This window comes from Salmo trutta, chromosome 1, assembly GCF_901001165.1.
Source record: "Salmo trutta chromosome 1, fSalTru1.1, whole genome shotgun sequence".
Taxonomy (NCBI): Eukaryota; Metazoa; Chordata; class Actinopteri; order Salmoniformes; family Salmonidae; genus Salmo; species Salmo trutta.
In genome coordinates this window covers 31051112-31064060 of record NC_042957.1, presented here as the reverse complement: position 1 = coordinate 31064060, position 12949 = coordinate 31051112, and the positions used below count along the sequence as shown (strand labels likewise).

The 12949-nt window shown below is 43.2% G+C and overlaps 1 protein-coding gene across 1 annotated transcript in view; it reads right to left on the bottom strand.

Annotated features, from left to right (window-relative positions):
• Positions 1-10230, bottom strand: part of LOC115193987 (mitogen-activated protein kinase kinase kinase 5) — a 59268-nt gene extending 49038 nt beyond the window's left edge. Inside the window, exon 1 of the mRNA XM_029753192.1 lies at positions 9139-10230. Coding sequence (XP_029609052.1) covers positions 9139-9553 — 415 coding nt within the window. The 5' untranslated portion in view covers positions 9554-10230. The remainder of the gene's footprint in view (positions 1-9138) is intronic.
• Between the last annotated feature and the right edge of the window lie 2719 nt (positions 10231-12949).

Genomic DNA, 12949 nt, shown 5'->3' with positions numbered 1-12949 from the left:
TTTGGCTCATTCCTCCTGACAGAGCTGGTGTAACTGAGTTGGGTTTGTAGGCCTCCTTGCTCGCACACGCTTTTTCAGTTCTGCCCACAAATTTTCTATAGGATTGAGGTCAGGGCTTTGTGATGGCCACTCCAATACCTTGACTTTGGTGTCTTTAAGCCATTTTGCCACAACTTTGGAAGTATGCTTGGGGTCATTGTCCATTTGGAAGACCCATTTGCGACCAAGCTTTAACTTCCTGACTGATGTCTTGAGATGTTGCTTCAATATATCCACATAATTTTCCTCTCTCATGATGCCATCTATTTTGTGAAGTGCACCAGTCCCTCCTGCAGCAAAGCAACCCCACAACATGATACTGCCACACCCGTGCTTCACGGTTGGGATGGTTTTCTTCGGCTTGCAAGCCTCCCCCTTTTTCCTCCAAACATAACGATGGTCATTATGGCCAAACAGTTCTATTTTTTGTTTCATCAGACCAGAGGACATTTATCCAAAAAGTACGATATTTGTCCCCATGTGCAGTTGCAAACCGTAGTCACGAAAATGGTTATCTCCTACAAACAGTTCACGTGGCTGTGGCTTGCTATATAAAGCAGGCAGACAGGCATTGAGTTATTCAGTTACTGTTTGATTGAATGTTTGAATTGGCAAAACGAGTGACCTAAGTGATTTTGAGCGTGGTATGATCGACGGTGCCAGGGGTGCCGGTTCCTGTATCTCAGAAACGCCCAGCCTCCTGGGCTTTTTCACGCACGACAGTCTTTATGGTTTACCGAGAATGGTGCTACAAACAAAAAACATCCAGTCAGCAGCAGTCCTGTGGGCGAAAACAGTTCGTTGATGAGAGAGGTTAAAGGAGAATGGCAAGAATCATGCAAGCGAACAGGCGGGCCACAAACAAATGGCGCAATACAACAGTGGTGTGCAGAATGGCCTCTCGGAACGCACAACTCGTCGGTCCTTGTCACTGATGGGCTATTGCAGCAGACGACCACACTGGATTCCACTCCTATCAGCTAAAAACAAGAAGAAGCGGCTCCAGTGGACACGTGATCACCAACACTGGACAATTGAGGAGGTGAAAAATATTGCCTGGTCCAACGAATCCCGGTTCCGTCATGCTGATGACAGAGTCAGGATTTGGCGTAAGCAGCATGAGTCCAAGGCCCCATCCTTCCTGGTGTCAATGGTACAGGCTTGTGGCGGTGGTGTAATGGTGTGGGGAATGTTTTCCTGGCACACGTTAGCTCCCTTGATACCAATTGAGTAACGTTTCTAGTCCCCAAAGAATTCAGGCTGTTCTAGAGGCAAAGGGGGGTCTGATCCGGTACTAAATGGGTGTACCTAATAATCTGGCCACCGAGTGTATGTATGTATGCAAATGTTGATAGGCTAGAAAAACTGTAAGAGTAACGTTACATTCCCATATTTCATTTATATTTTTAAGATCTCAAGCGTATCCAGAAAAAACTTCCTGTAGCTCTACTTCAAGCATATCTTCTGACCACCCACAGTGAATAAATGCCAGCGAGACATACACAAGATGAGAACACTTGAGAATGTAATTATTTCAGATTGTAGTAAGAAAATTATCAGGCCTTTGTTGAGAATTTGAGCATTTGGCATCGCGCCATGGTGGATGGATGATTGAATGACTGAAGCTTAATCATTCATTTCTCAGTACATTCTGCTCAGTGATAATCACTCTATCCATTATCAAACTATGACAGTGTTGAGTGAAAACATCACTGTCTAGCCATCCATGATGTGTACTTTCCCCTTATCACTCAGGAGGAAAGAGGAGCGTTTACTAGCGCACCAGTGTAATGGATTTCTCTGGAGCTCAGCCACACTGAGGAGGCTGCAGAACGGAACAACCCCATAGTGGAAGAATGACGGTCCCTAGTCTCCACTGGAAGTGAATGTTTCCCAGACTGCAGTTTTCTTTTCCCCAAAGATGCAATAGGACCTTGTGTCTGATAATGACCGTGCTCGAGGGGCCAGTGGTGACTTAAGCCCAGAGAAATGTGAATGTCCTCTGCCAAAATTCCTCTATCTGCAGAGTGTGCTCCGTTCACATGCCATTATGTTTCCCTGCAGTCAAATTGAAGCGGAACTGAAGAGGGAACTACCAGTGCATCGTGATGTCCTACAATCAGTCAAGAAAAATCTATGGGACTAATATTCAATTCACACAGCATCCAGTGTTGCTAGCTGCTTCCAGGAAGCAATTGAAGCAATCAGACGTGTATTGTTATTTTCAGATCAGGTTTGTTGGCCCATGAAACCAAACCAGTTAAAAGAGGCTTAAGTGCCCAAATTAGGTTCAGTGTTGTTATGCAAAAACAATCGAAGGAATAAGACACCGTGTTGGTGTTTAAATTGAGCATGTCGTGCCTGATTCTATAAATAAACCCAGCCATAGGAAAGCATGCAGGGTACTTTTACAGTGGTTAATCAGCTGTTTGGTAGCCTTGCCCAAAAATAAGAAATACTACTTTATTTTTAGAAATGAGTGCAATATGCAGGAAAGAGACAAACCCCAGCTCTGACTGGAAAGGAGAGTAACTTGTCAGTAGCACCAGGGCCTTTGGTAGAAGGAATCCTCGGCATCTGGTAGTTTAGTTTCTGTTCACACTAGCATATTTCAGAGAGTGAGTAGTGAGTGCCATGGCCCAAGGGGAAAGTGTAAGAACAGAATGTGAATTGATTCCATCCAATCTCACAAACACAAAGAGCTGCCTGGTCACTACAGTGCCAGTTGCCAAGATTTGCCTTGCACTTCCTCATTGGCCTCTTGTTAAAGAAACAAACTAAAAGGGCTTTCTCCTATAGAGCTCCATTTTTATGGAATAGTCTGCCTACCCATGTGAGAGACGCAGACTCAGTCTCAACCTTTAAGTCTTTACTGAAGACACATCTCTTCAGTAGGTCCTATGATTAAGTGTAGTCTGGCCCAGGAGTGTGAAGGTGAACGGAAAGGCTGGAGCAACGAACCGCCCTTGCTGTCTCTGCATGGCCGGTTTCCCCTCTTTCCACTGGGATTCTCTGCCTCTACCCCTGTTACGGGGGCTGAGTCACTGGCTTACTGGTGTTCTTCCATGCCGTCCCTGGGAGGGGTGCGTCACTTGAGTGGGTTGAGTCACTGACGTGGTCTTCCTGTCTGGGTTGGCGCCCCCCCCTTGGGCTGTGCCGTGGCGGAGATCTTTGTGGGCTATACTTAGCCTTGTCCCGGGATGGTATGTTGGTGGTTGGAGATATCCCTCCAGTGGTGTGGAGGCTGTGCTTTGGCAAAGTGGGTGGGGTTATATCCTACCTGTTTGGCCCTGTCCGGGGGTTTCATCGGATGGGGCCACAGTGTCTCCTGACCCCTCCTGTCTCAGCCTCCAGTATTTATGCTGCAGTAGTTTATGTGTCGGGGGGCTAGGGTCAGTCTATCACATCTGGAGTATTTCTCTTGTCTTTTCCGGTGTCCTGTGTGAATTTAAATATGCTCTCTCTAATTCTCTCTTTCTCTCTTTCTTTCTTTCTCTCTCTCGGAGGACCTGAGCCCTAGGACCATGCCTCAGGACTGCCTGGCTTGATGACTCCTTGCTGTCCCCAGTTCACCTGGCCGTGCTGCTGCTCCAGTTCCAACTGTTCTGCCTGCAGCTATGGAACCCTGACCTGTTCACCGGACGTGCTACCTGTCCCAGACCTGCTGTTTTCAACTCTCTAGAGACAGCAGGAGCGGTAGAGATACTCTCAAAGATCGGCTATGAAAAAGCCAACTGACACTTACTCTTGTGTTACTGACTTGTTGCACCCTCGACAGCTACTATGATTATTATTATTTGACCATGCTGGTCATTTATGAACATTTGAACATCTAGGCCATGTGCTGTTATAATCTCCACCTGGCACAGCCAGAAGAGGACTGGCCACCCCTCATAGCCTGGTTCCTCTCTAGGTTTCTTCCTAGGTTTTGGCCTTTCTAGGGAGTTTTTCCTAGCCACCGTGCTTCTACACCTGCATTGCTTGCTGTTTGGGGTTTTAGGCTGGCTTTCTGTACAGCACTTTGAGACATCAGCTGATGTAAGAAGGGCTATATAAATACATTTGATTTGATTTGATTACTAAAACAGAACTTGTTTTTAACGAGAGCACTTTATTTTAACTAGAGGGGTTTGTTTTCTATCAAATGAATGATGTCTCAATGTAATTCCATTTAACATGAAGGATACTAATATACAAAGTGATCACCTGGCAATACCGAAATACAGCACCAAGATACCTTTGTGAGGTCACGCAATAGTCTCACCCTGCCAACATCTACAGGTCATAACTACTCCCTTGCCCTACTGCCAACTGCTGCTGGAAAATGTGACACCACATATCCAAACTGCAGATAAAACCTGACAGAGTGCTTTGGTCAACCAACCCTCTACACCACTCTATTTTTCTGAGGAACACATGGATTTTTTCTCTTCCTTTCCAGTACAGACTGGATTCCCTGGAAAGTAGTGTGGTTGGTGATCCAATTTCTCCTGACCTAATGCTCTCTGGCCCACATGGGCAGCCAGCATACACATGAACATGGATAAACAACTTAATAGACAACCAATGGGAGCAGAGAGTGACAGCTGCCAGCCAGCCAGCCTTCAGGTCAGACCAGAGTGCATGTGGGATCTTGTGGTGGAATCCTTTGACAGGGAAAACAATGCTGAATGTGGTGTGTGTCGGCCTATCCTGTAATGTTGAGTGACTGATAACCTTTGAATCCAGTATATACTCTATAGATACTTCTCCAAAACAGAATTCTCTATCAAAGGACACACTTGATTATACATTCAATCTTTTGTCTCATGTGATACCACATCGTTTGGGGAGGGTTGTTCCCTCCAGATGACCTCTACTGTACATCACAACAGTTTGACTGTTTCCTTTATGACAGCCTCCAGTGATATGGTGCTGAAGTTCAGTACTTCGTTTTGGGACAAACTGTAATGAGGAGAGACTGTGGGTGAAACATCCAGACTTCCTTCTCCAGAGATTTACATGGTAGGATTTGGGATGTCATGGATACAGACTCTCAAAAGGACAAACACTCGAGCAACTGAATGGAACACACACTGGGTCCCTGGTGTGAGAAGACACTGTGTACAGGCTTGTCGTCTAGTTCGCACAGTCAGACAGCCAATGGTTCAGTTCAGCTCACAGCGGAGCCACTTTAGCTGAGGGGTGAACAAACACTTATACCAAGGTAATACTGTTCTCGGAATCACCATGGACTCTTAAACACTATTGTCCTCCATCCAAATTACACAGACGTGGTATAATGATCAACCATGACGGTACTTTCCTGCATGCCATAGCTATGGCATATACTGCTTCCCGGCACAGTTACAGGTGGCAGTCAGTGCAAGAGTGTTGTCCTTTGGGGACCAACATACAGTAAAGGCAAAGCATTATCCATTTATTTTTTGATGCCTTAAAAAGCCTTAAAACCATGACCCCTTTTTAACAGTAGCCTACACCACTGGCTCACTTCGTTAGGATGAATGTGTGCTTTGACCTTTATCTATTGAGCTGATGGGGTTAGGTCAATAGCCACTGCTGTGTTTACTCAGTGAGGTCACAACATGTGAACATTTTATGTGGATCTGAACAGCTATTTGATGTACTGTGAAAATGTGCTTCCACCTGCACATTGCTGATGCACTTATTTACATGTTCTGTGAATGCTCCCTTCTTATGAGGTAAGCACTGTCGTTCAGAATGTGGTAGTTCAACTTTTCCAAATAAGGAGTAAAGCGGACAAGCCTCTAGTTCATTGTATACAAAAGCTAGAGTTTTTTTCTCGTTTCTTGTGTTCCATGATTCCATCCCTAACATGTCCTGTTGTAGGAACACGATAAAGAAGTTGGCAATCAGTCAACTCAATAAAGCTTGTGTTCATTTAACAGATACAAAAGGGGTTTCTGGGAACTGCTTTCCACCTCCCATTTGAATTATACTGAAGGCCCTGTGGAAAATAGCCAAACAAAAAAAGGGGGGAAAATTGAGTTCTGTTTACACAACCAACAATGTTTTGACAACCGACAATCCTTTTAGCTATGATGTCAGCTAAGTCTATATAACACGGGTGTTTTAACATTTTATTCACTGAGAAAATGCCCTATTGTATTATGGAATATTACCATGGAGAATATGTCATTAGTGTTATTACTGTGTATTTTATGTGTCAGGGATACAACTGCATTAGCTATATTCAGTTGCGGCCAAAAATATTGTCACCCTTGCACTTTTCTTAAATAATTCCATATTTCTTCTAAAATAAGTTGACATTTAAAAAAAATGTTTGGTCACCACACAATATTATTAGATTTTCAAGATTGCAGAACCAATTTTATTTTTGTAAACTTAAGTATACGATTTGAATTTACAAAATAAAGAACAATGGCATGAACAAAAAGAATTGGCTCGACAGAACTAGTACTTGGTTGCACAGCGTTTGGCCAAGATAATTGCAGACAAACGGTTCTTGTAGCCATCAATGAGCCTGCTGCACCTTTCTACTGGCAATTTGGACCACTCTTAAGCAGCAAACTGCTTTAATTTTTCAGTGCTTAAGGGGCACCCTCCACCAACTGCTGTTTTCAGCTCTTGCCATAGGTTTTGGATGTGTTTCAGATCTGGACTCTTTGCTGGCCACTCCAGAACATTCCAGCATCTCTTCTGGGGCAGCAGATAGCCTAGCAGGTAAGAGAGTTGGGCCAGTAACTGAAAGGTTCGAATCCCAGAGCTGACTAGGTGAAGAATCTGTCGATGTGCCTTTGAGCAAGGTACTTAACCCTAATTGCTCCTGTAATTTGGATAAGAACATCTGCTAAGTGACTCAAATAAAACAAATGTCTTCTTGAACCATTTCTGGGTGCTTTTTGATGTGTGTTTTGGGTTGTTGTCCCGCTGGAAGACCAACAACCTTTAATGGTTCCCCATGTTTTTGGACACTAGGTTTAACATTGGACTCCAAAACACCTAATAATCTGCTGTTTCATGATGCCTTGCGCAAGTTCAATGCCCTCAGTACCAGAGCAGCAAAGCAACCCCACAGCATTATCAAACCTTCCAAATATTTGATTGTAGGGAGGGTGTTCTTTTCATTGAATGCTTCATTTGGTCATCAGTAAACACAGTGCTGATCTGCACTGCCAAAGAGCTCCAATTTGGTTTTATTGGTCCACAGAACATTTTCCCCAGGATTGAGGTTTGTTTAGGTGGGTTTCTGAGAAGTTCAATCAGGATTTAGTGTCTCTTTCAGCAGTGGGGTCTCCTATATTTACCAATGACCAAATGAAGCATTCAACGAAAAGAACACCCACCCTAAAATCAAACACGGGGAAGGTTTGATAATGCTGTGAGCTTGCTTTTCTGCCTCTTGTACTGGGGGGCATTACATGTGTGCAAGACATCAGGAGATTATCAAGGTGTTTTAGAGTGCAATGTTCAACCCGGTGTCCAAAAACATTGTATCTGTTGATGGTCGTGGGTTTCCCAGCAAGTCAACAACCCCAAACGCAGATCGAAAGCACCCTGGAATGGTTCAAGAGGTGAAAAAAGACTGTTGGTCAGCAAAGAGCACAGATCTGAATCACATCCATAACCTATGGTGAAAACAGCAGTCGGCGGAGGGAAAAAAATAGAGCAGTTTTCTGCTGAGGAGTGGGTCAAATAGCCAGTAGAAACGTGCAGCAAGTTCATTGATGGCTACAATAAGCATTTGTTGGCAGTTATTTTGGCCAAAGGCTGTGCAACCAAGTACTAGCTCCAGGGTGCCAATAATCTTATCCATGCCATGTCTTTACAAAAATAAAAATGGTTCTGCAATGTTGAAAATCCAATAACAAGGTGTGGAGACAAAAAAAATATATAATTATTTCAATTTATTTGAGAAGAAATTGGGAATTGTCAAAAAAAAAAGTGCAAGGGTGCCAATATATCTGGTCGCAACTATACAACTTCAATTTCTCTGCAACACGGTTTCAATACTTTATAGTATGTCCCTCATCATCTCCCATCCTATATTTCAAACCTTGAGGGTTGGCAAATAGCATTATAGTCGACCGTCCAGTGGACCATGAAATCGACCACGATCCAAAATCCAGGTCAATAGCTGATATTCATATGAAGGAGTGATCCTTGCAAACACACAGTAATACACATTTTGAAAATCTTTTTAAGAAACCCCACTAGGCAACAACACATTTCCATTTGGGATTAAGGGAACATTTGTAGATATATGGGCAAAAGAGGAAAAGTGCTTTAGTCAAAAGGTTCAGTTCACTTCTGGAGTCTAATGGAAACGCAAACCCCTGCTCATACTTAGCAGAACAATCCATGATGCTCAGGGGGCTCACTTCTAGAGGCACATTTGTGGAGCGAATTAGGCATTTCCCCCATTGAGACTATTCAGTGCTCTATGTGTTCCAGATGAACACAAATGGGTAGGCTATAGGATATGTAGTGGAAAGAAAGATGTAAACTGGGGATGTTCATGTAAGGCTTCTAAGCCATGACATGTAAAAATGTTGTGTAAAAATGTGTGCTGCCTATGGCAACCACCATGGAAGCCCCATTAGAGCAAATTGTGTGGCATGTGGATTAATGTGCACCGTAGGTCAATTCCCACCCACAGGAATGTTTATTGAACCTGTTATACCTTTGGTAAATACACTACCGGTCAAAAGTTTTAGAACACCTACTCATTCAAGAGTGTGCAAAGCTGACATCAAGGCAAAGCGCGGCTATTTGAAGAATCTCAAATATAGATTATATTTGGATTTATTTAACACTTTTTTTGGTTACTACATGATTCCATGTGTTATTTCATAGTGTTGATGTCTTCACTATTATTCTACAATGTAGAAAATAGTACAAATAAAGAAAACCCCTTGAATGAGTAGGTGTTCTAAAACGTTTGACCTTATATGAATATCCCCTATGTCATATGTTGAAGGCTGGGATTTGATGTCTGGGGTTTGGTTTAGATGAAAAGACAGTGACAAAAGTAAATATGGTTTGGTTCTGATAGTTTGAGGGCAACATATTCAATAACCTATCTCATGCACGCTGCATGTCATCATCACCTCTTACCTGCATTATAGAACTGGTCAAGCACACACGTCTCCCCAAAGTCTATCTTCCCGAAGTGTATGATTTCCAGTTGACTTCCCACGGACTCGCACGCGTCTTTCAGGCAATGCAGGGCCATGTTCTCTGCGGTGTGCAGTTGAGTGAGCTCGCTGTTGACGACATATGCCACGGTGACAGCCCTGCTTTTATATTTCCCCGTAGACAACAAGCAGCCACTGTCCATCGGACAGCTCAGGATACTCGGACTGATGCTTCCGCTGACCACAGAGTCGTGCCAGAATGTCCCGGCGGCGGGGATGGGGTCACCGCAGCCACTCTCTTCCCGGGAGCCAGCAGATCCCCCGCGGGCACCCTCTGTGTTCGAGCCAGGACTAGAAAAGGGGACCGACAAGGATATCCCTTCATCTTGACTCATTGTTTTTCAAAGTCTGTTTTGGTTGACAATCCCTCTGTGTTGTTATGGATGCTCAGTTGCCCAACATCTCCATACACCCAAAGTCAACATTACGCACGTTTCCTCACAGACATTCTATTCAAAAGGCACGCAAGGAAAATGTCCATACTATTTGAAGGTATTTCAACACAGGTAAACAACAGTCTGGTGATATGGGTCAACCTCCTGTAAATTCATTCCTGGTTTCGCATGAAATTGTGCAATCTGCAATGATCATGAACCAAGATAGTGCGAACTACCACCATTGAAAGACACCGTTACTGTGAAATCACGACACATAGGCTACTCATATACACCTAACGATCCTATGGAAAGTAACAGTTACCACTCAATTGCGACATTCTTGCGAGTCGCCAGATCGACTACACATAGTTTCCGAAGTTGCGCACTAACACAGGTTTCAATCGTTACAAATCCCTCATGAGCTTGTTTTCGGTTGATCCATCGTCCTAGAAAGCAGATCTGGGTTGCTGTCCAAATCTGTGCAGCCGCGCAATGAATAGCCTATCATCTAGAAACCATGCCCATAGAATAATGAATACCAACGCGAATATTATGTCCAGTCCCTGGACCCTGCCCTATTTCCACTACTATCTTTCCTGCACAGGCTCATGCACACTAGCTGGCGGTTGAGCCTTGTTTACGGGCGGCGACATGACCATATTTGGAACAGTTGGAGCGTATTTCCCCTTAAAGCGACAGTCTGCTATTTTCCAGTAAGAAAATATTTCAAGTAATTTTAACTAATGAATCATACTCCTTGATTCTGAGTAGAAGAGGCTGGTGGGAGGAGCTATTGGAGGACGGGCTCATTGTAATGGAATGAATGGAATGAATGGAATGGTGCAAAACACATAAAAAACGTAATGGAAACAACGTGTTTGCCTCCATTCCATTGATTCCATTAAAACCATTACAATGAGCCCCTCTTCCTATCACTCCTCCCACCAGCCTTCTCTGAATTGGAGGTACATAACTTAAAAATAGGCCTACCTGACTATATTCAGTTGTGATCCATCAATTGTTCATGTTTTTGTTGTCATATGGGTACTGTAAACAAATTGTAGTTTTAAATCATAAAACAAGCCCAATGCTGTTCTCATGGGACGTCATTACTGTTTAAAATATATATATTTATTTCACCTTTATTTAATCAGGTAGGCCAGTTGAGAACAGGTTCTCATTTACAACTGCGACCTGGCCAAAATAAAGCAAAGCAGTGCGACACAAACAACAACACAGAGTTACACATGGAATAGACAACGTACAGTCAATAACACAATAGAAAAAAGTCTATATACAGTGTGTGCAAATGGCGTGAGGAGGGAAGGCAATAAATAGGCCATAGTAGCGAAGTAATTACAATTTAGCAAATTAACACTGGAGTGATAGATGTGCAGATGATGATGTGCAAGTAGAAATACTGGTGTGCAAAATAGCAAAAAAGTAAATAAAAACAATACGGGGATGAGATAGGTAGATTGGATGGGCTATTTACAGATGGGCTGTGTGCAGCTGCAGTGATCAGTTAGCTGCTCAGATAGCTGATGTTTAAAGTTAGTGAGGGAGATATAAGTCTCCAACTTCAGCGATTTTTGCAATTCGTTCCAGTCATTGGCAGCAGAGAATTGGAAGGAAAGGCGGCCAAATGAGGTGTTGGCTTTGGGGATGACCAGTGAAATATACCTGCTAGAGCGCGTGCTACCGGTGGGTGTTGTTATCGTGACCAGTGAGCTGAGATAAGGCAGAGCTTTACCTAGCAAAGACTTATAGATGACCTGGAGCCAGTTGGTCTGGCGACGAATATGTAGCGAGGGATAGCCGACGAGAGCATACAGGTCTCAGTGGTGGGTGGTATATGTGGCTATGGTGACAAAACGGATGGCACTGTGATAGACTGCATCCAGTTTGCTGAGTAGAGTGTTGGAGGCTATTTTGTAAATGACATCGCCGAAGTCGAGGATCGGTAGGATAGTCAGTTTTACGAGGGTATGTTTGGTGGTGTTAGTGAAGCAGGCTTTGTTGCGAAATAGGAAGCCGATTCTAGATTTAATTTTGGATTGGAGATGTTTAATATGAGTCTGGAAGGAGAGTTTACAGTCTAGCCAGACACCTAGGTATTTGTAGTTGTCCACATATTCTAAGTCAGAACCGTCCAGAGTAGTGATGCTAGTCGGGCGGATGGGTGCGGGCAGCGATCGGTTGAAAAACATGCATTTAGTTTTACTAGCGTTTAAGAGCAGCTGGAGGCCACAGAAGGAGTGTTGTATGTCATTGAAGCTCGTTTGGAGGTTTGTTAACACCGTGTCCAAAGAAAGGCCAGATGTATACAGAATGGTGTCGTCTGCGTAGAGGTGGATCAGGGAATCACCCGCAACAAGAGCGACATCGTTGATATATACAGAAAAAAGAGTCGGCCCGAGAATTGAACCCTGTGGTACCCCCATAGAGACTGCCAGAGATCCGGACAACAGGCCCTCCGATTTGACACACTGAACTCTATCTGAGAAGTAGTTGGTGAATCAGGCGAGGTACATCACAGTAGTCAAGTGCTACAGTATTTGCATTGTATGTGAACATTACACTTGCTCCATTGTTTATGTTTTGTTGGCTCTTTGATGGTATGTACATCTTACAGTGTGGCTTTAAAGAGACAACAATATGGTCATACAGTACCAGTCAAAAGTTTGGACACACCTACTCATTTCAGGGTTTTTCTTTATTTTTAGTATTTTCTACATTGTAGAATAATAGTGAAGACATCAAAACTATGAAATAACACATAATGCCAAGATTATGCAAAGCTGTCATCAAGGCAAAGGGTGGCTCCTTTGAGGAATCTAAAATATAATATATATTTTGATTTTTTTAACACTTTGTGGTTACTAAATGATTCTATTATTCTACAATGTAGAAAAAAGTAAAAATAAAGAAATTCCCTGGAAGGACTTGGTGTGTCCAAACTTTTGGCTGGTACTGTACATGTTGCCCTTACTCTTTTGTTCCAACCCTTGGAGAATAGGCCCTATTCATCATTTTGGGAAATTCCCAATTTACATCACGTGGCCTGAAACCTGCATATTACGTTATGTAATAATAGTACTTAACGCTACGAGGGCTGTTTACAGCATGCACAGTTTCAATGATTTGCAATTTATCTCAGAATGGACATAGGCCTATAACTCAGATTAAAGTTTTTGATGTTTAGGCTAATAAACAAATCACAAACAGGTCCCAGAGGCTTCATAACACTGGGATCTGTAGAGCAACCACTTGGCTCCAAAGGACTCATACCATGATATAGACTATCTATAGATTGTATAGATAACCTATTCAATAATCTCAACTATATACATT